The sequence below is a fragment of the Cavia porcellus genome, unplaced genomic scaffold (assembly GCF_034190915.1).
Source record: "Cavia porcellus strain 051 isolate PalLab524CR breed Dunkin Hartley unplaced genomic scaffold, mCavPor4.1 scaffold_8, whole genome shotgun sequence".
Taxonomy (NCBI): Eukaryota; Metazoa; Chordata; class Mammalia; order Rodentia; family Caviidae; genus Cavia; species Cavia porcellus.
In genome coordinates, this window is record NW_026947491.1 from 84229758 (window position 1) to 84257444 (window position 27687).

Below are 27687 nucleotides of genomic sequence, written 5' to 3' on the forward strand. Positions count from 1 at the left end.
AGGTGGGCTGTCTACACTCAGCACCACACTGATTCAGTTCAGCTGGTGTTTAAATTGACCACCAGTTTTTAATCCACCACATCAAGTAATGAAAGTTACAACTGATTCTAAGGTTATTTATAAAATATATTTGCCCTTGGAATTCTCAGAATTTCAAACAAGCTAAGTTATACTACAGAAGGAAGACAATCACAAAGATGCACATATACCAAAACATTTAACAGCACTCTGCAATGTTTATTGTTTTGCTTGATCTTGTTTCCTGGTTACGGCCCAAAGCCTCCATAATACTCCTATGGCAGGCCGAAGCACACCATCTTGTTGTTCCATCCATCCAGTAAAATCTCAGCCCTTTCCACTGCAGCTTTAAGGCCTACTTGCTTCTTTGGGTCCATCTGCTCTTGTGGGCTGACTAGAAGGCTTCTGCACAACACCCATGGTTAGGTCCTCAGCAACCTGACATCCTGGGTCTCGTGTTGAAGAGTCAAGCCCCTGGCCGATAATCTCCAAGTCAACATACCCACACCCTTCTATCGTCTGTAAAACTGCCGCTCAATTAGCTGCTAACATGGCTCCTTTATCAGTGTTCTTGAAGGACTCTTCTTCACTGCCAGGGGAAAGTTTTCTTCAGGTTTTGATTGTGGCACTTGATCTTATCATGCTCTAAGCTTTTGATACCTCATAAACTGCATGCAACACTATCAGGTTCTTCCAAAAGATTTTTGGGTCTGTTTTTCCATCTGGCAATGTCTTTTTGCTGTGCCTACATCTCCCTGGCTCACAGGCTGAATCAGACGACTCACAGCATTTGATGCGACAGTACCCTATCACCCGAGCTCAACACCTCTTCATTTGGAGACGCTGGGGGAAATCTAAAAGAATTACTACTTTTCCCACAAGACTCTTGGATTTCAAATGCTTTGTACCTGTGGCACAAACTACTGTCTGAAAGTAAGGTTGTTCCATCCCTGTCCCTTTCTGAAATAAGTGACAGGAATATTTGAAGGTGAAGGTCAGTTATGCTGAATGCACAGGGTCAAGGTTATTCTTTCTCTTTTTTTTCTTTTGCTTTCCTATAACACAAAGATTATGTTTGTGTAAACTGGTGGCATCTGTACAACACATAATGATGCTTCTCTCCCTGCTTGCCTTATATACCAAAGTACTTTGCTCAGTGTCAAGAACTAACATACGTTAATGTAGTCATTTCAAGAACAATCTGGTTTGATCAGCACCATAAATTTGTTCCAGCTGTAAATTCTCTCAACAAATTTCTGAAAGTTACCACAAAATTCACTGGCAGCAGTTCCATGTTTTCATTTTGTTCCTTTACCAGCCCCCAGTAGAGTACCATGGCACTGCTTCAATTGAGTCAATAAGTGACGGATTAAACCTGCCTTCCATCTCCAAAGCATTTTTTTTTAAGTGGCTTGCTTTGTGTTCCAGACACTGGAATTCCTTATGTTTAAACTATTGTATCACCTGCCTGGGAATGGTGGGGTTTGTCTATAAGCCCAGCATTGGGGAGACTGAGGCAGGAAGATTGCTGTGAGTTCCAGGCCAATTTAGACTACATAGTGAGTTCCAGGTCAGCCTATACTACACAGGGAAAGTTTGCCTCCCCCCGCAAAAAAGCCCCATTGTATCATTTTCATATGCAACAAGAAGTTATTTGCAAGAGATGATTTCTTTGAGGTTTTAATAATGCTAAGCTTAATCATAACTGTCAATACTGCACGCTGACATTTTCCCCACATTTTAAGTGGCTAATATTTTAGTTGATTACCAGGAGAAGATAATTAACAACTTACATTTTACTACAGAAAGAGTAGAAATGGGATCTTGGGAGCACTCCTCTGCTCCCTCGGATAAGATTTAAGTTACTCTCTTCACTTGCATTTTAAAATTTAGAAAGTCATGCTGGGTGCATAGCTCTGTGGCACAAGCGCCTGCCTGGCAAGCGCAAGATCCTGAGTTTGAGTCTCAGGATCAATCAATCAAACAAACAAACTTAGAAAGTTCCAGACAGCCAAGATCAGCTACCCTGAGGCCTATCTTCTTTCTTTCTCCTCACTTAAAGTCTTTGCATAAACTGCAATCCTACTAAAGGTTAGAAACTGAACCACAACTACGCTACCATAGTCTCTAAAATAGTTCCACTGCATACTAGGATTTTCCCATCACTGTAGAAAAGTCCTTTGCTAAAGACACAGATTGGAGAATTCTGGGACATGAAAAAGAAAGTATTTAAATCAAAAGAGGACTTGGAGACTTAATATAGAGAAAAATTCATTCCCTATGTTGTCTCTGTCAGGCAGAGAACTCTAGGGAAAGCCATCTCTGCTAAACAAAGGACCACTTTAGATGACACAGGTACGTGCTTATGAAAATCAGTGAGCAAGCTAAGGCAAATTGTAAAGAAAGAGGAGGTACAACAAACGTGAAAGTGGTCAGGCAGGAAGCTCTAACTCCCTGCACCACAAACATCCTAAGTGGATTTAGCAGATGCAAAGGTGAAAGGTGGGCAAAACGTGTTAATCATGTGATGAAAGCAAACATCAGAAAACACCGGCAGAAATCGGGACCGAGGTAGAGATTGCGAGGGGGAAGGCTGTGTAACGATTTTACAATAATCCTAGTAAACGATGATCATGATCGTCCTAGGGGCCAACAGAAGAAGTTCCTGCGGTGGCTGGACAGTACTGGGAGCCTCTGAAACTTCCTTAAAAAGAGACCAGAGAGGAACCATGATAGGGAGGCCCAGACGCTGGCAACCAGGGTGTCCCTGCCACATACAGCTAGCGAGCCAGCCAGCAATCCGCCACTGGGTGCAGGGTGCTCAGTCCCTGGCTGAGGCATTGCACCCTGCTTCCTGCATAGCAGCTAGAAAGTACAGTCCCCTAAGGGGGCCAATGGCTTGTTTCGAAATGCAGTATCATGAAATATTTTGCACTGAAACATTTTTTTCAACTCACACATTATTTGAATGCATCACTTCATTTCCAGGTGTTTGAAGGCTTCCTGGTTACCATTTTCTGTTACTAAGTTCTAGTTTGATTATTGTGCTCAGAGAACTTCATGTGATTTTGAATTTGCGGAGGTTTATTTTATAGCCCAGGAACTCGTCTAGCAAACACTTAGAAAGAATGTGTTTGGCTTTTCTTGTTGGGTGGAGTGTCCTATAAATGTTAATTAGACTCTGATGGTCATGTTGTGAGTTTTTCTATATCCATCTGTTTGGCCTATAAAATGTGGACAGCGGGGTGTGAAGTCACCAACTGTAACTACCGATTCCTCTCCTCGACTTTAGAGCTTTCAGTCTCTGCTTCCACATAATTTTGCAGCTGTTTGACCCACACAAATTTAGTATTCCTGTGTCTTCTCAGCGGACTGACTGTTTTATGTATTATGAATCATAAGTGGTGGAAATGAAGGAACCCAGAAAAACTGGATTCACTTTCTCAGTCTGAGTGATGTGTAAAAACATTCTCTCCCCCTTCCCCGTCTTCGTCCTCCCATTTATAATATGGTATACGGCAGATTTCTCTGCACTCCAAGCCTCTTCTGATACTAAGAGAGCACCTCAAGCTTTAATTCACGGCTGCACAACCCTTTGTATCTTTGTATCTTTTCTACCCTTTTACTGACAAACTACATACACTGGTGTACTTGGGCTTTCTAATAGCACAGGTCTTTTTATCTATTCTGCAAATTTAGGCCTACAATTTGTAATTTAAACCACTTACCTGTACTACAATATTAATATGTTGTCTATAATTCTTTTTCTACTTCTTCTATTTTTAGTTTTCTGCTTTCTTTTTCCCACCACCCTGTTGCTTACTGAACATTTTTCACGATTTGATTTTAACTTATCTATAATGTTTCGGATGTACCTCCCTGTGCAGTTTTCACAGTGTTCACTCTGGTTACTGTAATCTACCATAGTACTCATCTTACCAGGGTAGACGGGATCTAGAAACCTTATTTCTCTTTACGCCCTCTGACCTTTATCTATTGTCTATGCAGTTCCTCTTTGTACATTTAGAACCACATTATGCTTGGTTGGGAGCTTTATTTCAACTATCAAGAATTTATTTCAACAACAAATTTAGAAAATTCGTAAGTCAAAGTAAAGCACATGCATATACTCAAAAGTTTTGTTTATCACATTCTTTTATCCTTGTAAGTATTTTCAAGTTCCTCCTTTTACAAGTTTTTGTTCAGACAACTCTTGAGCATTCTTTTGGACTGGTCTATTAAAAAATTTCCCTTACTTTTCTCCATTTTAATGTCCTGATTTCCCCTTCATTTTTGAAAAATTTTTTTGCTGGATATAGAATTATACGGGTTGACGGTTCTTTCCTTTTGGTACTTGATAATATGCTCATGGTTTCTGATGAGAAACACGCTAGTTTTCTGTCACCGGCCACTACCCCACATGTACCGCTTATCTGGATGCTTTTCTATAGTTTTTGAAAGTTTCATTATGGTGTCTCTTGCTGTGTTTCTTTACATTTATCCTGTTTGGGATTTTCTCAGTTTCTTGAATCTGAGTGTTATGCTTTTATCATATTTAGCACGTTTTCAGCCACTACTTAAGTATTTTTTAGACATTGTCCTTTTTATCTTTTCAGGAACAGAAATCTTAGGTGTTTTATTATGGTCCCATAGGTCACTGAGAATCACTGTTCATTTCTTTTTAAAATCTACTTTCTCTAGTTTTTCCAACTACATAATTTCTAACGTCTTATCTCTACATTTACTGTATTTTTGCCTCTATTGCTTCTCTTCTGCAGCTGAGCCCAGCAGTTGAGGTTTTCTTACTTTCACTGTAATTTTCAGCTCTAAAGTTTCCAATTTTCCCTTTTTGTATTTTCTATTTCCTGTTGACTTTTCACTTGCTTAGCCAGATTTGTAATTGCTCACTGAAACATTCTCTCCGTGGCTACTGTAAAATCTTTGTCATACAGTTCTAACATCTCGGTCTTCAGTGTTAGCATCTACTGGTGCTTTCTACACTTAGTTTTGATCTTCTTGGCTCTTGATAAGTAATTTAGTTAAAACGTGGGATATTTTAGAAATTATTTGATGAGACTCGACCTTATATAAAATATCTGTTTTAGCTACTTTTTATGACATCGCAACGGCAAGGGAAGACTAACGCCACTGCCTTATGATGTCAAAGGTAGTCTAGATTCCCCTCTAGTCTACTGACACCCAAACTAAGGAGGATCTTTATGACCCCTTTGGGTGACAGTGGTTACTCCATCCCCCATGAGAGCCCCACAAACACCTCTCTGGATGGGAGGGGCAGGAATGGCTTCTCACTGCTCCCCAAACGACCACGGTGTCACCGGAGATGAGCTGGTAGCAGGGGCTTCCTCCCTTCACAGCAGTAAGGAGGTGCCCGCCTCTATCCTGGTTGGGTGATATCAGACAAGGATCACTGGAGAGAAGGACTGAAATCACTGCTTAGCCCTGTGGTGTCAGCAGGGAAGGAGTAACCACTCTTGCCCGTTACTGTCCAGATAAGGACACATTAGATAACATCAGCCCCACAGAATGAATTAGAAAGTCTGAGTCTGTTCTCTGGAAGAAAATTGTCATAAATGCTTTTCTTAAATACCTGGAAGAATTCATCAGTAAACCCAATTGCTGTCCAGTCATTTCTGTTTTGTTTTGTGTTTTGGCACCAGGAATAGAACTCAGCATCTTGCACTTGCCAGGCAGGTGCTGTACCAATTGAGCTATATCCCCAGCCCTGCCCATTTTTGATTAGATGTAAGACATTGTGAATTTTTTATTTTTCACTGTTGGGTTCTTTGTTTTCCTATATCTACGTCTGAATGCACTCAAGATATTTAGGGATGCAGTCAAGATATTCACAAACATTCTAATCTTTTCAAATCTTACTAGTATGCTTGTTAGACAGAAACAGAACTGCCTTTAGTAGACAGGCAGTTCAGTGCATCACACAACAGAGTATTTCCACTCTGGCTGCTGGAAACATGAATTTCTGCCCAGAACTACTTGAGCGCTAGGAGTAATCTGGACTCCTTCCTTTGTCTGACCTTGTATGTTTTGCTCACACACGTGTAGTCATCAGTCCTCAAATAAAGACTCTGCAGAACTCCAGAGTTCTCTAACACTCTGCTTTTCAAGTCCTAGTTGCCTGAGCCTCTAAATTTTGAATTTCAACTCCTCAACACAGAGATCATGGAGCTCAACTTGGGTTATCCTGCTCTGCAGTCACATAGAAAACCCCTCCAGACACCTCAGGCAGCAGAGGGATCACTGCTCTCAGCTGCCTGTTTTCCAATGTCTGAAAACCATTGTTTCCTGCTTTTTGTCTCTAGTATTCTATCATAGAAGCAAAACTCCCCAGACTGCCTAAATTTGAACAATAGTCCTACCATATATTACCTACGTGACCCAGGGCCAGTCTTTTTCTCATTTATAAAATGAAAATAATGATTATCTAATGTCTAGGGTTGGTGAAAGATTCAAACAAACATGTTAATGAGTACCATGACTAACACTGTAATGCACTCATGGCAGTAACACTATTAATTGCTTACTATGTATTGAGCTTTATGGCAAACATTTTGCATATAAAATATGAACTTTCCAGATCTTAGTTTTTTAAATTACTAGATGAATTCTTTATATTCCTAAAAAAACTAATAACATGACTCCTACAATATTGGCTTTCCCTTGTATGTCCTATATTGGTCTTTCCCTAATTAATAGTCAAATGTTTTATATTAAAACATTTTTATATTGACAAGGTATCATTTAAAATCCATATTTTAATCTCATTTTGAAAGTTACAGAGATGGTAACTTTCTCTTAGAAACACATACGTATCTGCCCTCAAAACAGTTACAAAAAAGGGCCGGGATGCAGGCATTGCTGGGAAATAGGGCAACATTCAGCATTTTTAAAGAACTGTACTCAGAGACTTCCAGGAAGATGGTGGAGTGGTAAACAGCACAGAAATACAGCAACGTGAGGACGAGATGGAGGGTAGTGGGTTCCCTGGACTCAGGAAGGATCTGAAGTGAGCACGGGAGCCCATGGGGAGACAGGAGAGAAATTTCAACAAAAAAGGAGGTGGCAGGCGGCGCCCTCTCCCTGAGCTGGGACTCTGTGTGGGAAGTGGTTCAAACCCGCGGACACACCTGACTGTCAGCAAACCCAAAGGCCCCCGTGGAGACACAGGGCACTGCAGTGGAGCAGTGGACATGACGGACTGCACTGGCTGCTGAATGGCACAGATCCGGCGGTCCTCCTGTGAGGAGACGGCGACTGGCAGGAAACAACTGGGATCTCACCTTATTAAAAAGCTTTTATACAGCAAGAGAAACTACCAATGGACTGAAAGACAGCCACCGTGGGGGAGAAAATTCTGCCAGCTGTTCCTCCAAGGATTACCATCTAGAATACATTAAAAAAACAATCAGATGCCCCCGACTTAAAGACCAAATCCAAAAATGGTAATCGGAAATAAAGAGACAGTTCTCAGATGATGAAATCAAAATGATAAATAAATATAAGAAAAAATGTTCAGGCCGCTTCCGGCCTGGTCCCATCCAAACAATTTTAAAGGTCCTGATGTCCTGATGTCCTTCCTGAAATGAGTTTGGTGATTAGAAATCTGCAGCGCACGATTCCCGATAGGAGAGTGACACTTCACAGGAATGTGGAGGTGAAGGAATACTTTAGGAGTGGAGAAATCTGACCTGGGTATCATCTTTCTTGACAACAAGAATATTCAACACGTTAATAGGATCTAAAGAAAGAAAAATATCTCAAACAATGTGCTTTCATTTCCATTTTATGAGAATCTGAAAACAGGTGAAGTTCCCCAGCCCAGTTTTCCAGACGACTATAACTCGGGGTACATGTTCTTAGGAATGGAGTATATCAGGGGCTGGAGGTTTAGCTCGGCGGCATAAGCACCTGCCTTGGAAGCAGGCAGTCGTGAGTTCGATCCCCGGTACCGATAAAAACGAAAAAGCCAAAAAAAAAAAAAAAAAAAAAGGAATGGAGTATATCTCCCAGCAGTGCCAAGCAAATGAAGATTACCATGACATTCTGACCAAGCCAGGCTTGGCCCGCGCCTCCGTGCACTTCCTGCACGACCCCGCCGGCCCAGAGGAACACACGTCTCCCTGGGACTTTGGGCTGCTCCTCCAAGTGCTTCCTGTGCGACTCCCACTGGAGGAACGTCATGCCAAGTGGCCGCTGCCCTCGGCGACCCTCCCCATCTTCTTGACCAAGTGCTTGATCTTTGGCTCCCACTCCTCCTCCCAGAACCTTAAACTGCAGTGGGTTAACCATGCAGAGTTAAAGGGAGACTCAGTGAACTCTCACGCAAACAGAAGACCTCAGCAGGCTCCAATCACCATGCTCCTGTGCTTCTCCTGGTGTTTGTCCTACAACTTCAACAACCAGTTGAAGTTACAGCTTCGCTAAGTAGAATAGGACCAAACAGGACGAAACAGAATGAACTCACGCAGAATGAAACCATGATAGGACTTCAAAACAAGGTAACACCCTGCGGACACCTGGACTGATGCCACCGGCCCAGCCCTCGGCCCAGGACCACCTACGCTGCTGTACCCGCTTCCCGTGCACCCAGCGGATTCCTGAACCCAGGACACCTGCTGGCCCCTTGGGGACACTCCCTACCTCCTGGACCTAATATTGCTGTTGGTCTTCAGCTCCCACCCTTTCTCCCACCTTTCTCTCTTGGACTACAGTGGATTAACTGTGCTAGCTTGAAGGGAGACTCAGTAACTGCCTCACCCAAACAGAAGATCTTAGCAAGCTCCAGTCAGTGTGGTGAGTATGCCCACAAAATAGAGGTGTACAGTGGATAAATAGGGCCAGTAGGAAAGCTCCCTCCAACTAACTATAAGACCTTGGTGAGTCTGGCAAAAGTGTGGATGACTCATTCCTGCACACAAAAAACATCAGGCAGAGTGAGGAGTGTGCCAATAAGGACTCCCTCAACTTGGAGAAAATCAAAAGGGCTTATGAGACACACAGGCACACAACAGGGACACAGTAGGGCCTCTGCTGACACAAACACCACACACAGGGAGATCTGGTGACCTGGAATAACCTGAAGATAAATAGCAGGAATGAAAAGTTGACCTACATGAATACTACTAGGCTTGTCAGTCCAGGAAGACTACAGGACTCACCCACAGGCCCAGCAGGGGGAAGTCAGGTGACTGGCCCACCTCTTCATCTTCATCGTGGGACCCAGCAATTGGACAAACATCAACCTTATAGTAGGACCCCAAGATACACACTACCAACAGTTGACACTAGTGGAATTGAAGGACCAAGTATTAACTCGAAAGGGGAAAATGGCAGAACAAAAAAGCAAAATGCAGTCTCAAACATCTAGTCCACCAGGAACAAGTGCAGGAGACTTTGAAATAGAGGACTTCAAAAGTAACAGACTGGAAATCTCTGAAAAGATAGCAAGTGAAATAAAAAAACAACTCCATGAGGCTATAGAGGAAATCAAATTAGAAGTACTCTCCCATGTAAAGACAGAAATAACAACCTTAGTAAAGGACTTGCTCAGCACAGCTGTAGGGAGCGGCTTCAAATAGCTGCTGCTGCCCTGCCCCTCCCGCCTGAGGGCATTTTGTGTGTCAGCCTACATTTCCCATGATCCTCATGTCTGCCTACATTACCCATAATCCTCTCCTGCTTACATCATATATCCGGATGTGATGATGACCTATCAGATAACACTCTGTGCCCTCTTCCTGCCCTTGGCCCGCCCCCCCACCCTATATAAAGTTGTAGCCATTTTGAAAATAAACGAGACTCGATTGGAATCGCATCCTGTCTCCATCTCTCTTTTCTCTTGCCCTGCCCCCATCCCTGATCCCCTCTCCAGGTGAGACCCATAGATTGGTCCGCAGGCCGGATCACACAGCTAAAGAAGAAATAGAGAAAAAAGTACAGGAACATGGGAAACTGATTGAAATCTTGAATGAACAATACAGAAAACAAGCAGAATTCATGAAACAAACTCAGAGACATCCAAGAAAGAAAAAATTCTATTCAAAGCTGGGAAAACCGTTTAAATGAAGCTGAGGATAGATTTCAGACCTTGAGGACAGGATCACAATTAGCGATTATGAAAGGATAGGACTTTTAAAAATAACAAAGCAGCATGAAATGACAATCCAGCAGCTTCAAGATGATGCCAGGAGAAACAATATGAGATTAATAGGCATCAATGAAGATGCAGGAGTCAATGCAAATGATATAACTAAAATATTCACAGAAGTAATAGCAGAAAATTTCCCAAACACGGGGAAGAAATCTAATATGCAGATAAGTGAAGCATACAGAATACCAAACAATCACAACCAACATAAATCTACACCCAAACATATAATAAAGATCTCTGACATACAGCATAAAAACAGAATACTAAAAGCTATTAGAGAAAAGACATAACTCACCTATCAAGGAAAGCCCATTAGAATCACAGCAGACTTTTCAGCACAAACCCTCAAGTCAAGACAAGCCTGGAGTGAGATATTTCAAGCCGTGAAAGAAAACAACTTTCAACCCAGACTGATGTATCCAACAAAACTGTTTTTTGAAATGTAATAGAGAAATAAGATATATCCTTGACAAAGAACAACTCAAGAAATTCATGTCCACCAAACCAACCCTAGTAAGAATATTAAAAGACATACTAGATAGAGATAAAAATGACCACAATCTCCAGAACAACAAAAGAATGAAACCACCAGGTAGGACAAGCAATTAAACAAGGGGGAAAAGCAGAAAGCAAACAACTGGAATATAACATGGCAAAGTTGAGCCAGTACATATCAGTTATATTCATAAATGTAAAAGGCCTCAATACACCTATCAAAGTAGTTTACAGGATGGAACAAGAAACATGATCCCACAATATGCTGTATATAATAAACACATCTAACCCAAGAGGAAACTCATACATTAAAAGTCAAAAAATGGAAAACAGTATTCCATGCAACAGGAACCCAGAAAAAAGTAGGGGTAACTATTCTATTTGCAGACAATGTGAACTTCTAACCTAAAATGATTAAAAGAGATAAAGAAGGTCACTACATACTCATTAGAGGAAAAATTCAAGAGGAAGAACAATTATAATTATATATCCACCAAATACAGGTGCATCCAACTATATAAGACAAATACTAATGGACATGAAAAACCAAATATACAAGAACACAATTATAACAGGGGACCTTAACACCCCATTGTCACAAAGAGATAGATCAACTAGACAAAAAGTCAGCAAAAAAATAATAGAACTGAATCATACCTGTGAGCAATTGGACTTAGTAGATGTTTACAGAGTATTCCACCCAACCACATCAGAATACACATTCTTCTCAGCTGCACATGGGACACTCTCCAAAACAGACCATATATTATCCCATAAAACATTCCTAAGTAACTGCAAAGGCACTGAAATTATCCCAGGCATAATATCTGACCATAGCACACTGAATTTGGAAATTAACGGCAAAAGAAATTGCAAAACCTGCATAAATACATAGAAATGAAATAACAACCTTCTGAACAACCAGTGGGCTACAGATGAAATTAAAGAAATAAAGCAACACCTACAATTCAATGAAAATGAGGAAACAACATACTGTAATCTGTGGTATGCAACACAAGTGGTCTGAAGAGGGAAATGTATAGCAATAAATTGTCATATCAAGAAAACAGAACGAGCACAAATAAACAACCTAATGCTTCATCTCAAGCTCCTAGAAGAGCAAGTTAAACCCAAGCTAATAGAAGGGAGGAAATCATAAAGATTAGAGCAGAAATCAATGCAACTGAAAGTAAAAAAATACAAAGAATTAATGAATCAAAATGCTAGTTTTTTGAGAGAATAAACAAAACTGACAAACTAAAAAAATAGAAAGAATTAATGAATCAAAATGCTAGTTTTTTGAAAGAATAAACAAAATTGACAAATATCAAGAAAAAGACAGGAAAAAAACCCAATCCATGCAATAAGGACTGAAAAGAGGGAAATTACTACAGATCCCATGGAAATTCAAAAGGTCCTAAATACCTACTTTGAAAATCTCTACTCACATGGAGTGGAAAACACAGAGGAAATGGACAGATTTCTAGAAACATGGACTACCAAAGCTCAACCAAGAAAGTATAGCAATTTTGAATAATCCAGTATCAGCTATTGAAATTGAAAATGTAATTAAAATTTACCAACAAAGAAAAGCCCAGGTCCTGATAGATTCATGGCTGAAGTCTAGAGGAAATTTAGAGAAGATTTGATGCCAATACTACTTAAACTCTTCACTGAAATTGAAAAGGAAGCAATCCTCCCTAAATCATTCCTGGAGGAAAGTATTGTTCTGATACTAAAACCAGAGAAAGACCCAACCAAAAAGGAGAACTATAGACCAGTCTCACTAATGAACACTGATGCAAAGATTCTCAATAAAATACTGGCAAATAGAATGCAGCAAGTCATCAAGAAGATTATACATCATGACCAAGTGGGATCATTCCAGGATTGCAGGGATGGTTTAACATACACAAATCAATAAATGTAATACACCACATCAACAAAGCCAAAAACAAAAACCACTTGGTCATCTCAATAGATGCTGCAAAAGCTTTCGATAAAGTCCAACCCATGTTCATGATAAAAACTCTTCAGAAACTCGGAATAGATGGTGTCTACCTCAATCTTATAAAGGCCATCTATGACAAACCAACAGCCAAAATTATACTAAATGGTCAAAAACTGAAAGCTTTCACTTTAAAATCATGAACAAGACAAGGATGTCCACTATCACCACTCCTATTCAATATAGTTCTGGAAACATTAGCTGGGGCAATCAGACAAGAGAGAGACATAAAAGGAATAAAGATAGGAAAGGAAGAAGTCAAATTATCACTATTTTCAGATGACATGATCCTCTATATAGAGGATCCAAAAACTTCGATTAAAAGACTACTAGAGGTAATAAACAAATTCAGCATTATAGCTGGATACAAAGTCAGTGCTCACAAATCAATAGCATTTCTGTACACAAACAAAAAACTCACCAAGAGAGAAATTATGGAAATATCACCCTTCACAATAGCATCTAAAAAAATGAAATACTTAGGAATCAACCTAACTAAGAATGTAAAATACCTACATGCTGAAAATTATACTACACTAAAAAAGGAGATTGAAGAAGATATTAGAAAATGGAATGATATTCCTTGCTCTTGGCTAGGAAGAACCAACATTGTGAAAATGGCCATACTCCCAAAACTATAACATTATACAGATTTAAAGCAATCCCAATCAAAATACCATTAACATACCTCACAGATGTAGAGAAAACAGTCCTAAAATTCATTTGGAAACAGAAGAAACCTAGAATAGCAAAGGCAATTCTGGTCAACAAAGGTAAGGCAGGAGGCATCTCAATTCCTGACTTGAAACTACACTACAAAGCCATAGTGATAAAATCAGCATGGTACTGGTAAAGAAATAGACCTGAAGATCAATGGAACAGATTAGAAGATACATGAATAACTATAAAGACATTCAGCCACCTGATATTTGACAAAGAGGCTAAACATGTTCACTGAAAGAAGAATAGCCTCTTTAATAAATGGTGTTGGAAAAACTGGCTCTCCACATGCCAAACTACACCCATGCCTATCACCATGCACTAAGCTAAAGTCAAAATGGATCAAAGAGCTAAATATTAAAACAGAAACACTAAATCTACCGGAAGACAAGACAGGCATAAGTCTTGGAGACACAGGGGTAGGCAGACAATTCATGAACAAAACGCAAACTGCACAGAAAATACTTCGAAGAAATAACACCTGGGATCTCATATTATTGAAAAGAAATCACCAACAGAGTGAAAAGAAAACCTACAGAACGGGAAAGAATTTTAGCTAGCAACCCCTCAGACAAAGGACTTATATCCAGAACACATAAAGAATTGAGAAACATCAAGCCCCCCAAATTCCAAGACCCTCTCCAAAAATGGGCATCTGAGATGAACACACAGTTCTCAGATAAAGATATACACATTGCAAATACATGAAGAAATGCTCACCATCACTGGTCATTCAAGAAGTGCAAATTAAAACAGCACTGAGATTTTATCTCACTCTGGAAAGAATAGCTGCCATCAAGAAATCAACTGATAACAAATGTTGGTGAGGCTGTAGGGAAAAAGGAACACTGCTCCACTGTTGGTGGGAGTGTAGATTAGTGCGGCCACTGTGGAAATCACTATGGAGGTTCCTCAGAAGACTAGGATTGGAAGTTCCATTCAATCCAGCTATTCCCCTCCTGGGTATTTTTCCAGAAAAACTGAAGAGGTCATATCACAGTGATATACGGGCACCCATGTTCACAGCAGCACAATTTGTAAAAGCTAAATCTTGGAAACAACCAAGATGCCCATAAACTGCACAGTGTTTGAAAAAGATGTGGTATTTTTTTGCAATGGAATTTACTCAACTATAAAAAAAGATGATCTCGAGGCCTTCATAGGTAAATGGAGACAATTTGAGACTATCCTCATAAGTGAAATAATCATATTTATAAATATCAATTGTGTCTCTAGTATAAAAAGAAATAAGAACTGTAGGAGTAATAAAGCCCAAAATGTGTAATTGTTATTTTAAAAAGAGAGGAAAAGAAAGTGCTCTAAAGGATATAACTGCATGTATGTTTAAGTGTGTAGGATTGATAACCCTATTATTAAGCTTTTATTGGATCACTGAACAGAACTGTTTGCAGTCTCACTGTTTGAATGGCCACGTTGAATGCTTTAATTTTGTAACTTCAACTATTTCTAAGAGGACAATATGTAATTTATCAACTAGTGTTTCTTACTTTTTTTTGAAATTATGTATTATTTCTACCTTTTTTCTGTTTTGCTTTTTTTCTCTTTAAATAAAATTTTTCAAAAAAAGAAAAGAAAAAAATGTTCAGTCTCATTGGTCATTTCAAGAAGTTCAAATTAAAATAATGCTGAGATTCCATTTCACTCCAGAAACAATGGCTACTATCGAGAAATCAACCAACACCAAATGCTGGTGGGGCTATGGGAAAAAAGCAACACTTCTCCACTGTTGGTGGGAGTGTAGACTGGTGCAACCACTGTGGAAATCAGTGTGTATATTCGACTGGTGAGTCGATGAAGAGCGTGTGGTTTTTTATACATTGGAGTACTATTCTGCCATAAATAAGGTTAAGTTGGAGACATTTCTAGGTAAATGGATGTACCTTAAGATCATACTCTTACGTGAAATAAATACAACACACATTTGTGAGAAACTGAAAGTATTAATAAGAACCAAAATGTATAATACACATTTGGATATAGGAAGAAAATGTTCTAATGGGCAAAAAAAGAGAAAAAAACAAGGAAAGATGGAAAAAATGAAAACAAAGCTTCTGTAAATGAGGAGAGGAGCAGCAGCTAAAAGGAAGGTAGGAGAATGGAGAAAAAAAGAAATAAATTATTATCGTACAGGTACAAACTCCCTCTGATGCCTGTGATCATTTTATATATACCTAAAATGTACCAATAAAAATCATTTTCCAAAAAGACGGCAACCCACTTGGGACCCTTTCTGTTTCTCTCAGACAGAAGCTTTGTCTCCCTCGATAAATATTTCTGCTCTTAAAAAAAAATTTTTTACTCAGAGAGCCAGGCATGGTAGCATACGCCCATAATCCCAGCACTTAGGAGGCTGAGGCAGGAGGACTGCCCTGATTTTGACACTGGCCTGGGCTACGTAAGCAAGTCCAAGGCCAGACTCTGGACTACATCGTGAGACCCTGCCACAAAACAAGAAAAGAAAAAAACAATAATTTCATTCAGAACAAGATAAAGCAAACGCTTTCTCAGGTCATGAGAGTTACCCTGAGCCACAGTGTTAGTGGAAGGAACACAACTACAACGAATTTTAAAAGCCAGAGAACAGAAACTACAAGACAAACAATCTGAATGCTGACAGCAAGATGAAGCTCGGGAAGGCACACAGTGGAAGGAGGTGCTCAGAGTCTTCCGAGTATCTACTTTGTGCGAGGTACTGTACATGCACTTCCTTCATTCTAATTTATTAAATCTTTATCATTCCTGACACCATTTCATATGTGAGAACGCGATGCACACGGAGGTTAAACCAATGCTCCAGGTCACACAAAATGAACATCTGAAATACTTGAAATTTTTTTACATAAAATTTTTTGATTTTGAGATATAAACTTCATTCTGGCACAAAAATCTTCAATGAGTAAGATTTTACAAATCTCTTCTAAAATGCTGCCAAAATCAATGCCAGAGAATTTCCACTATGAGGTAATTTCGTTTTAATTTGGGAGACTTCTGTCTAATTTCATATGATTCAAAGTAATCTAAGAAGAGAACTTGGAACATTTTAGACAAAGAAACCATCTGGTACCAAAGCAAGACTTCTAGTTGGAACTTTACAACCTACCATGACAACAATGAAGCATTTTGAGAGAGTTCCTGATTTGTACCGATGATAACATCAGGATGAAAACCAGAACCAAAAGCACATCAGTTTTGTGTTACTAGTACTGTAAGAAAAATTATTTAGCTTTCTCACAGAGCCAGGAAGGTAGAGACTTGGTTTCTCACGAAACTCATGAACAACGAAGACCTGAGTCAGCTTAAAAAGCAGCGCGGGTTGGTCTGTCTTTGTCCCCGCTGGTACCACCTTCCTTCAGCAGTGCAGGTGGCAGGCGGCGGGCAGGGAGTGGGCCTCCTGCAGATTTACACCTCTGCTTTAGCACTGCCCAAGGCTAGAAAGGTAGGCAGGTGGAAACTGACCAGACTGGTACTAGACTCATTGTATTCAAAGAGGAATAAACTGGAGAAAAGGAGGGAGGGAGGGGAAGAGGGAGGAGAGAGGAAGAGAGGGAGGGAGGGAAGGGTGGGGGAGGAGGGAGGGAGGCAAAAGATGAAACCCTGTCAAAACACTGAAGAAAAAACCAGAAAACAAGAATGAGCCAAAGCCTAAGGAAGACCAAAGTCTCGGGAAAAGCCTGAAGAAGAGGAAAAAGTAGGACCAACCTTAAGAAACACACACACGGTGATACACATACTGGGAGGTGAACGGAAACCATGCAGCTGACTTTGGTTTCTATTTTATCTGGTGTGAACACTGCTGTATCACTCTTTATTAGCATTTTCCATTTTTCTTTCTACTTTTAACTTGCTGCTGTTAGTGGTTTTAGGTATCTCACGTTAACTGCATATCATTGTTTATTGTATTTTGAACCAGTCTACGAGTTTCTTTTAATGTAAGAGCTTTACTCTCTTGTGTAAAAAAAATAATGTTGCAGAACTAGGCATGTGGCACGCGGCTATAATTCCAGCACTCGGGAGGCTGATGCAGGAGGATCATTGCGAGTTCCAGGGCAGTGTGAGCTACAGAGTGAGTTCAAGGCTGACCTGAACCGATAGAGACACCCTGTTCCAAGAAAACCCTCCCAAAAGTCATAAAAAATGTTCTGACCTGATAAAAAAGTGAAAAAAGGTTACTAAGCCATATTGAATATCGTATTTTGTAAAGGTAAGAATACATCTGTATATGACATATGTGTACACAAACTTGGGAAGGATGAGTGACTGACGTGACATAGCTCCAGTGGTGGGATTATGAATGACTTTGATTTATTTGACTTCCCATATCCTCAAAAGAACACATATTGCTACTAAATTTAGAAAAAGGTTTATAACTTAAAAAAAGCATGTCAGCCGGGCACAGGGCACACGCCTGCAATGCCAGTCGCTCTGGAGGCTGAAGCAGGAAAATTACAAGTCTGAAGTCAGTCTAGGCTATTGAGACCCTCTCTCAAAATAAAAAGTAAAAAGGGCTGGGTCTACAGCTCACTGGTACAGTACTTGCCTAGCATGTGCAAGACCCTGAGTCCAATCCCTACGACTGCAAAAGGAAAAAAAACAAAACAGGAATCACGGGAATCTCAGGCCCAGTCACACCTGCTGTGGTGCTCCTGGCCCATCTTTCGTGACACTTTGATACTCCTCCACTGAGTACTGCGGGTTCTTTCATTCATGCAGGCCAGCAGTACACTCACTAGCTCCAGCAGCTTTGTATTTCTCACTCTTCATCACTATTGTCAGGACAATACAAAATGAAGAGTCCTAAAAATGTCGTGCAAACAGTTCTCTCACTTTTGAGTGACTGAAACGTTTCCTTTCATCTGTATGAAGTCTGAGGGTTAACACACTCATGCAGCCAACTGCAATGAGAAAGCAGAACTTTTCATGAAATGAAGATACCTTCTTTCATGTATTATTTCATATATTCTTTTAGTTCAGAATATTGTGAGGGATATGTGAATTCTTTAACAGTCCTCCTGATGAAAACTCTGAAAATGTACTAAAGAATTCTGCTCAGAACCAACACACTAAAGAATATTTACTTATTTTTATCCATAGAAGCAAAAATGCACAAGTAATGTATGAGGCCTTAGTTAATGCAAAAAAATCCAATTATAGGCAAACCTTGAGCTATTACGGGTTTGGTTCGAGGCCATCACAGTAAAGCAAATTATCCCAATAAAGCAAATCACATGAATCTTTTGAGTTTCCCAGTGCAAATAGTTATGTTTCAACTTTACTTAGTCTACACAGTATATACCAGTATTATAAAGCACCCTATCTTAATGAAGAAATACTTTATTGCTAAAAAAAATGCTAGCAAGTCATCTGAGCCGTCACTGAATCGTTTTTGCTGATGAAGGATTTTGTGTCAGTGTTAACTGCTCCTGACCGGTTATTTCTTAAAACAACACAGCAATTAAGTCTGCTGTACAACTGACTCTTTCTTTCTACTCTTTCCTGAAAGATTTCTCCACCATCGCAGGTCACGTGGTTCAGTAACGTTTACTTACAATACAAATTTTTTCATAATAGGAATCATTCCTCTCAAACCCTGGTTTATCAACCAAGTTTACGCAATACTGTAAACCCTTTATTGTCACTTCAACACTGCCCAGGTACCTTCACCAGGAGGAGGCTCCCTTCACTCGTCCCCAGTACTGCCCTCCCCTGCATTCTTTGGCTTTCTATCAGTTCTTCATCCATTCAGGTTTCCTCATGAGATTACAAATCTCCAATCACATCTCAGCACTACATCCAAATTCTCTCACTAGTCCCGGCCACTGACAGTTACTTCCTACACTGGTCTAGAACTCCTCAAGGTCACCCATGAGATCTGGAATCAACGTATTCCAAACTCTGTCAATGAGTAGTAATATCTGGAAAGAAATTCTTTTATCTGAGCAGTAGGTCTCAAGCATGAACCTAAGACACTCAATAAACCACAGGGCCGTCATGTCAGATGTGCTTGTCGTGAAGGCTCACTGTTCCACTGGGTAGACTTTAGTATGATTCTTAAAGGACGTAGGATTTTCAGAAGCATAAGGAACCACTGGCTTCCTCTTAAATTCACCAGCTGAATTAGCTCCTAACGAGAGAGTGAGCCTGTTCTTTGAAGCTAAATATTGATTTCTCCTCCCTGAGTATGGAAGTCCTGATGGGATCTTCTTCCCACAGAAGGCCATTTCACCTACACTGAAAATCTGTTTGGCACGGCCGTCTCCCTCGCTGTCATGCTAGATCCTCTTGATAACTTGCTGAGGCTTCCTTGTCAGTATCTGCCGCTTCTCGTGTGTCACATCATGAGGATGGCTTCCTCTCTTACAACGTCTGCTAGCCTAGAACTCTTCTTTGGCAGCTTCCCCACCGCTAAGGTCTAAATCAGGAGACCATTCAAAAGCCCAAATGTGAAAAGCTTACTTCCCAGGTTGGTGTTATTAGGAGGCTGAAGAAAGGACGACAAAGGGCCTAGACAAAGGGCCTAGGAGAAAGTCTGCCGGTCAGTAGGGCCCGCCCTCTCAAAGGGGTAAGAGAAAGTCCCTTAGCTACGAAGGCCGGCCAGTCATAAACTAAAGCCTCCGAACTGAGACTCAAAATCAACGCTTTCCCAGTTGCTTTATCTCAGGTAACAGTTACAACAGCAAAGAGCTGGCAAAGCGCACATCTTTTACAGCCTTCATAGAACTTAGGCGTTAGGGTCTTGCTCTAGATTAGGCTTTAGATTAAGGAAATAAATGTGGCTTGAGCTGGGATTGCCATGAGCTCAAGGCCAGTCTAAACTAGACAGCACAGCGTTGTCTCAAAAAACAGGAAATGCGACCGGTGTGACCTTCTGTCCAGGTCCCTAAAATCCCTCCTCATCAGACGTTTCCTTTATCTTTCCTTCATCTTTCCCGCATTCGCCGCACCAGCACTTTTAATTTCCGCCCAGAGCTTTTCCTTTGTATTTGCACTTACAGCTGGTTAATCACTTGGCAGAGAGGCCTAGCACTTAGCCTTAGTTTCCAGCATGCCTTCCTTACTAGGCTGCATCATTTCTGGCTTTTTCTAGCTTTTGCTGTAAGGTGAGAGAGATGTCACCCTTCCTTGCACTTGAGCACTTAAGAGTCCACCTTAAGGTACTCACTTGACTGATTTATTATTGTATCTCAAGGAATAAGGAGACCCAAGGAGAGGAACAATGTAGGGGAATAGCTAGTTGTTAGCACAGCCAGACACACATTTATGGATTAAGTTCACCCTTACATAACCCTCTCAAACAATTACTATAGTAATTAGCAATGACTACTGATCATAGATCTGATTAACAGACATGATAATGAAAAAGTTTAGAAGACTGTGAGAATAATCATGTTACTACCAATCACAAAAATATGAAGTAAACACATGCTGTTGGAAAAACGGTGTCAATTTCTCAACCTAGAGTTGCCCCTTCAATTTGAAAAAATGTAATAACTATGAAGAGCAATAAAACAAGGTATGCCTACATTTTATTATATGAATGTGTATATTTTACAGCAGTTTAGGTTGTGAATGTGAAGACAGTAAGAACAGGTCGTACTTTGAAGCTCTGAAATTACATGTGTTGTCCCTATGAGCTGTTTTCGAAACTATCTGCTGCTTCGTGATGCGCAATGATCTCACCAGGTTTTACTGTGTTGGTGTACAGAAACCAGAATGTGAACATAAATGATGAAACGAAAGCTAATCTCCAATTACTCAATAAGTAATATGGCTCCTACGCAATCCTTTGGGAAGTAGAAGGAAAAACTCTTCAGTTTTATCAGAAAATTTTACCTTTTAGGCTCCACCAATTGTGGCTTCTTAGCTGGCAGTCTGTCCTCAGATCTCTAATACTATCACAGGATATATTAATCATGAAAATTAATGACAGTATTGATCCCTTAAGTTTTTTAAATAAAAATTTTGAATATCATGAAAGACCTTTCATGGTGAAAAATAGATCAGTCATCAAGTGCCAGATTCAGGTTTCATTCTTTAAAAAAAATTAAGCCACAATTATTACTAGGTAAATATTACACTTGATTTTAAAAGCAAAGTCTAAAATAAAACACTGCTACCTGGAACCTCAACAGTTACTTTCAATATACTAATCTTCATGTTAGGCTGGAGATCTTTACCGTTTCTATTTTCCACAAGAAAATTCTACATCTAGTTTCTTCAAATCTGTCATACTTACATGCTGAAAACCTTTTATAATCACACACAGTATAGATCAAGTGACCCTTGGCCACAAAATCACAGTTGTTAGAGGGCTGCTAATCCATTCATCCACACAGTGCTCTGTACTACCAAATGAGCTGCTGGAGTCCCCACTGGGAGGGCTGCTAATCAGAATGGCAACTTCAATCGCTGGGCCCTTCAAAATGAAAACTCTAGGAGCTGTGAGTTGTAACACCAAAGCTGGGATAACAGAGTTTGGCTGTTAACCTGGCTGCTGATTCCCTGAGACGTTGGATGATTTACTTATCCTGTGACTCCTAATTTAAAATGGAGAAAATGGAGATGTCCTATCTCACTGACTATTACAGTAGAAGATAATATGCAAATAATGCATTTAAAGCTTTGTAAAGAACTTTGTGTGTGCATGTGTGATACTGGGGATTGAATCCAAACCTTCGCATGTGTTAGGAAAGTGCTCTGAGCTATATTCCCACTGAGCTACATCCTCTGCCCTTTTTAAATTTTGAGACAAGAGTTTCTTGCCTCAGTCTCCCAAGTAGCTAAAATTATAGGTATGTGCCTCCACACTCAGCTGTTAAGAATTTTTAAAATGCGAAAAACTATTATAAATATTTATAGTATTCTGGGACAATAATATTAATGGACTTGATCTAACGTTCAGATAGCTTCTTACATATGAAAGAATAATAGAGCACTGCTTGCTGACCAGAATAAATCAGTCAGATCCAAACAGTATGGTTTTGGTTTTTATTATATATCTAGTGATAGGCGTTTCCTCATGTAAGAGCTGCCTCTGTTGCTGGATAGCGCCCCCTGTGTTAATTTCTCAAATCCCCAAGTCAAACCTCCCACCCAGTGGGCATGTGCACAAGATCCTCCTATCAGCAGTCAGTATGTCATTCTACCTACCCCTTTAGCTCCGCCTCTGTTGAGTGTCTGACTATGTGGAAAGGCTCCTATCGGCTGTCACCACGTCATTCTGCCCCCCCCTTTAGCTCCGCCTCGGTTAGGTCCCTATAAAAACGCTGTGATTGATCCCGAAGCTTCCGAAGGCTGCCAATGTCCCTGCCCAGCTGGCGTCTCTTCAGTAGTCTCCTCAGCAGCCTTCCCATCCCCTGAATAAAAGCCTGTATACCTCCCTCCTGCTCTCTCTTCTCTCTCACACAGCAAAAAAACCAAACATCTATGCCACTGTAAATATCTAATAATCGGTAAAGGAGAGCAAGACCATTTTCACTATTAATCCCAAATACAGACAATGAAGTAAATATAAAATGCAGGTGTGTTTACACAGAATGTACCACATAACTAGACACCAACTTATTTTTCTATAAATACGACAGAATAAAATTACTGTTTCTCTCTATTTATCCTGAAAAATCATCTAAAAGTAACATGAGGAAGGAAAATCAAAATCCTCACTTTTAGAAAAACTAGGAGACAAACCACAAAATGAGTACAAAGGCTGCCAAAGGAATGAAAATGGAATACAAATGCGGGTTGCTGGCAGCAGACAGAAAATACTACAGGAATAGGTATCAGAAAGAACAAAGTACACTTCCTACCCTACACCGGTATAAACTCCTTGTTTATATCAATTGAAACAAGACACAAGGGCTGACCACTAAAGCTCGCAGGAAGTGATCTGGGTCTAACAAGTAGAGGAGACAGTGTTAAAAAGCAATCTCATAAACTATATTTACACAGAGAAAGCTATCTCCATGGCTATGGGAGACAGGAGATTTTATATGATGGACAATTACAGTGTCTATCTCTATTGCTATGGGGCAGAAAAAAGACAAAAGACATAATCAAACAGTTCAGAAACAACAGCCACAGGAAAATACTAATGAAAATCATGATAAATGGTTTACCATACATAAACTAATAAAACTATAAAATTAACTCTAATTTGTGATTTATAAAAATATATATAACCATAAAAGTAAAGCATGGTGCCACACTTCTGTGATCTCAGCCACTCAAGAAACTGAAGGGCAATCACAAATTCAAGGTCAGCTCAGACAACTTAATAAAATACTAACTTGAGCTAAGAAATAAACACAAAGGTCTGGGTCTGTAGCTCAGTGACATAGCATTTGCCTAGCATGTGCAAGGCATTGGGTTCAAACCCAAGCATTGCAAAAACGGAAAGGAAAACAAAATTACTGACTAGAATAATCTTGAAGTATACATCAATTGCTTACCTCTGATTCATGCTTCATTTTTTCTTCCTCTAAAATACGTGCAAACTCTTCTTTCTGGTGTTCAAATTCTGACTTAAGAAATGTATGTTCATAGCGAAGCTTATTATATTCAGTTCTATACTTTTCCGCTTCCTACATTAAAAGGAGACTGCAAGTCATGACAAAGTTTTAAGTAAAATTTGTGCTTGCTTTAACAAGTACAATTTTAAATTATAGTAACAGCCTTTCTAAAAGTAAGAATACATATTTAACAGAAGTACAAATGAAACTTTGGAAAATCCTTTTAAGTATCCTACATGCAGAATTAATACACTCTTGAGAAGACACCAACAAAGCAAATTACCATTCAATTAATGTTACTTCTTTACTGATTCTCATCATAATAAAAATGTATAGCGTGCCAAGTTTTACGTTTTAGCTTAATAAATAATATTTAAGAAGGCAGCAAACTTTTCAAAATACAACCAAATTCTTAAAGTCTAATAAAGTATAAAACACCCCTCTACAAGAAAGATTTCATCAAAGTAGATAAAAGATCATTTGAATATTTAGTGCAGTAACTTAGTGTTCCATCAAATTTTACACTGATGACGCAAGCCCACACACCAGCTGAACACTCATAAACATCGTGCCAGCTTTGCTGTGTCCTGAGAGGGTACCAGCCTTGCATCCTTACAATCCATAAAACTATTCTGAATAATCAACTAAAAATTTAGGCAACACAGAAAAAGATGCAGAAGACACTAGTTAACAAATATCAGAAAACTAGGTAGGAAGGAAAGTATGTCTCTTAAAATATTCAGTGCACTATAAATCTTTAGTGCAGACTTCTAAGCCAGTTTATAAACCAAGAAAATTGGTTTCATGATCTTATTAGAGATATAGTTTGTTTTGAATTTAAAAGCATGTTTTAACTTCACTTGATCACCTACTTTGGATCTAGTTAATTTTATTTCCAAACATTAAATCTAATGCCAAGCCATGATACTTTACCACTAGAAGTATATTTGGAATATCATAGCATGAAGCCAGTAAGCCTTTATGAATGAGGATTCCACAACTGCCTTGTGTAAGTGACAGTATCATCAGACTATAGACCTCTCACAGGGTCTATTTTGAAAGGACAATAGTCATCTGTATGTACAGGCCTGGTATGTTTGTTTTTAAAGGCAACATAGAAAATGTCTGGCACCGCACCTAATGTATTTCTTTGCCATCTTTCCCAGATCCCTTTATTAAACATTTATATTATATCAACACTTCATAAAATGAGGTATCTTATCTTGAAATAAAACTAACAAATATTTTCCTTTCTGACATTGCATGAAACTCATTCTTTCATTCAACAAATATTAACTGGGCACTACTGTATGTCGGGAACTGTTCTAAGGAACTTGGAATGTAACAGTGAAAACAGATCAAGGTTATTTCTCTTGTGCAACAACAATTCTGGAGTTGCTAAATTAGAAAAGCATAACAGGTAAGTAAATAACGTAGCACATTAGTATATGATAGAGACTAGAGCAGTGCTGGCGAACCTAGGGCCCCGAGCCGCAGCAGGCACGCAGGGCCCTCGCCGTGGGCACATGAACCACGTTGCCCCAGCAGCAAGAGTTGTTTTTTCTACACTAAACCTCAGTTTTCAGGCTGACATGCAGTGTAGGCACTTTGAAATAAATAAGTGGGTTTGAAGTTTGGGCACTCATCTCTAAAAGGTCCGCCATGCCTGCATTAGAGGGTAAATAAAAACAGAGTAAGATAAAGGGGATCCAAAGGTTTAAGCAGCGATGAGAAAAGCCGATCACAATGTTAAAAAGGGAAAGTGGAGGGGCTGATCGAAGTGGGCCTCGGTGAGAAAGTAACATTTTAGGTAATGACTTGCACAAGATGAAGCAGTGAGCCCAGAGAGGCTAGATGAAGAATACTCAAAGCAGAAACAATGCTTCTACAGTGCTCCTGAGCTGCATTATTTCTGGAGTGCCAAAGACACATCAGCAGGATGTAGCTGGGGAAGGGAAGCAGAGACAATGAAATCCAGTGTTGTAACCCTTAGAGTCCACCGTGAGGACTCCAAGTAAACAGGGAGCCCTGCAGAGTTTGAGTAAAGGAAAGATACTTTACATCATGTGATAGTCACATGACAGCAAGCATACAGAGTTCTATATAATTACTTACTTCATCCAGATTCCGGCAACGCTCTCGCATTGGAGTTTCTAACTCTTGTTGTATCTGGGCTCTTAACAATTCCAAGTTTTGCCGATTTAATACCTTGTATGTAGAGAAATACAAATAATTCCAAATAAAAAACTATATACATGGAAATAAAAGATTCTCCAAATGTCAGAATCTCTCTCCTAATTATGAAAATGAAACAAAATACATAGAAGTTGCCATAATAGAGATAATTACCATAATTACTATATAAATGGGACCACAGCTTCAAATAATACTTTTAAGAATCTCAATTTCTAGCTCTGAGAGATGTGAAAAAATCTATTAATATGAGGTAAAGATAATCACTAAATGTTATCACGATTATTAAGAATAATTATATTGTTGGCTAAGACTAGCATATTGAACAATGGCTGGTGGTCCAGCTATTTTCTAAAACAGGCAAAGGTGCAATAATTTGTTACACCAAAGTGAATTCTTCAGGCTAATTTCTAATCACAAAAGCTGATGGCTTCTCAGACCATCAAAATTAATTTAAGCTCCTGCCTGTCACACACTCTTATAGAACTCACATTGCAATATGTAAGTAAATATTTCTGCAAGTTCCACATAGGCAGGCACAGCTGTCTTTAATCACCACTGCATTCCCGACACCTCCCACCACAGCCTGCCGCACAGAAACCACTCCAGTATTCCTTCACAAATGAATGAGTGAACAAATGAACAAGTACTGGTGTAAAAAAAAAAAAAAAAATCAGTTATTTATATGTGAGCGTCCGTGAAAATCAGAATAATGTTCAGTTTAGTTATTATTCATCAATTTTCCATATACTTTATTCAAAACTGTAGTAAATATGTTACTAAAAAGCTACTAAAACAAGGTATTTTGCAGTGTACTATAATCTTTCTGTTGTAAGCACTTCATATGCATTAACTTATTTAAACCGCAATGCTATGGCTTGTATCTAGATGTCTCCTAAAGTCTCACGTGGTCATATGTGAGGCTTTTCTGAGGTGGCTGGATTTAGAGAGTGTGATGCTAGGATCAAGGATGTGATGCTGGGACTGCTCACAGTGCAGTGCTAGGACTAAGGATATGAGACTCCTGGATAAACTATAAGACAGAAAGGAAGTCATCACATAGTGCTTGCCTCAGCTTTCCAAGTGCTGGGATTACAGGCGGGTACACCACACCCAGCTATGAGACATTTTTTAAAATCTCTTTTTCATTTCATATTTAACTGGAGTTAACGAGGTGATCCTCTGACTTTCATCTATATTTTATTGTTCTAAATAATGGCACCTGTAGCATTAATACATTGTAATGGCACATGAATAAGGGAATCTTCTGTTTCCTAAATAGACAATTGAAATTACATGTTTATAGTTTACAACACACTTTGATATGTGTATATTTTGTGGAACAACTAAACCCAGCTAATTAACATCTCATATATTTATCACTTTTTGGTAGCACAGATTACATTTTTCTTTGATTTTAAAAAAGGACTGTACATGTACACAGATCTAGCATTTGCAATATGGGATGCAGGCAATTGTATTGCACCTTTAATCCAGGACATTTCTTATTGATAGTTTTAAAAAACAAGTATAGTAATTTA

The 27687-nt window shown here is 39.4% G+C and overlaps 1 protein-coding gene across 3 annotated transcripts in view; it reads right to left on the reverse strand.

Annotated features, from left to right (window-relative positions):
* Positions 1-27687, reverse strand: part of Cep83 (centrosomal protein 83) — a 137255-nt gene that overhangs the window by 59570 nt on the left and 49998 nt on the right. For all 3 annotated transcript variants that reach the window (XM_063255307.1, XM_003476275.5, XM_063255306.1), the window contains exons 4-5: positions 26069-26161; positions 23894-24025 (exon numbers count right to left, since the gene is read on the reverse strand). In XM_063255307.1, coding sequence (XP_063111377.1) covers positions 23894-24025; positions 26069-26161 — 225 coding nt within the window. The remainder of the gene's footprint in view (positions 1-23893; positions 24026-26068; positions 26162-27687) is intronic.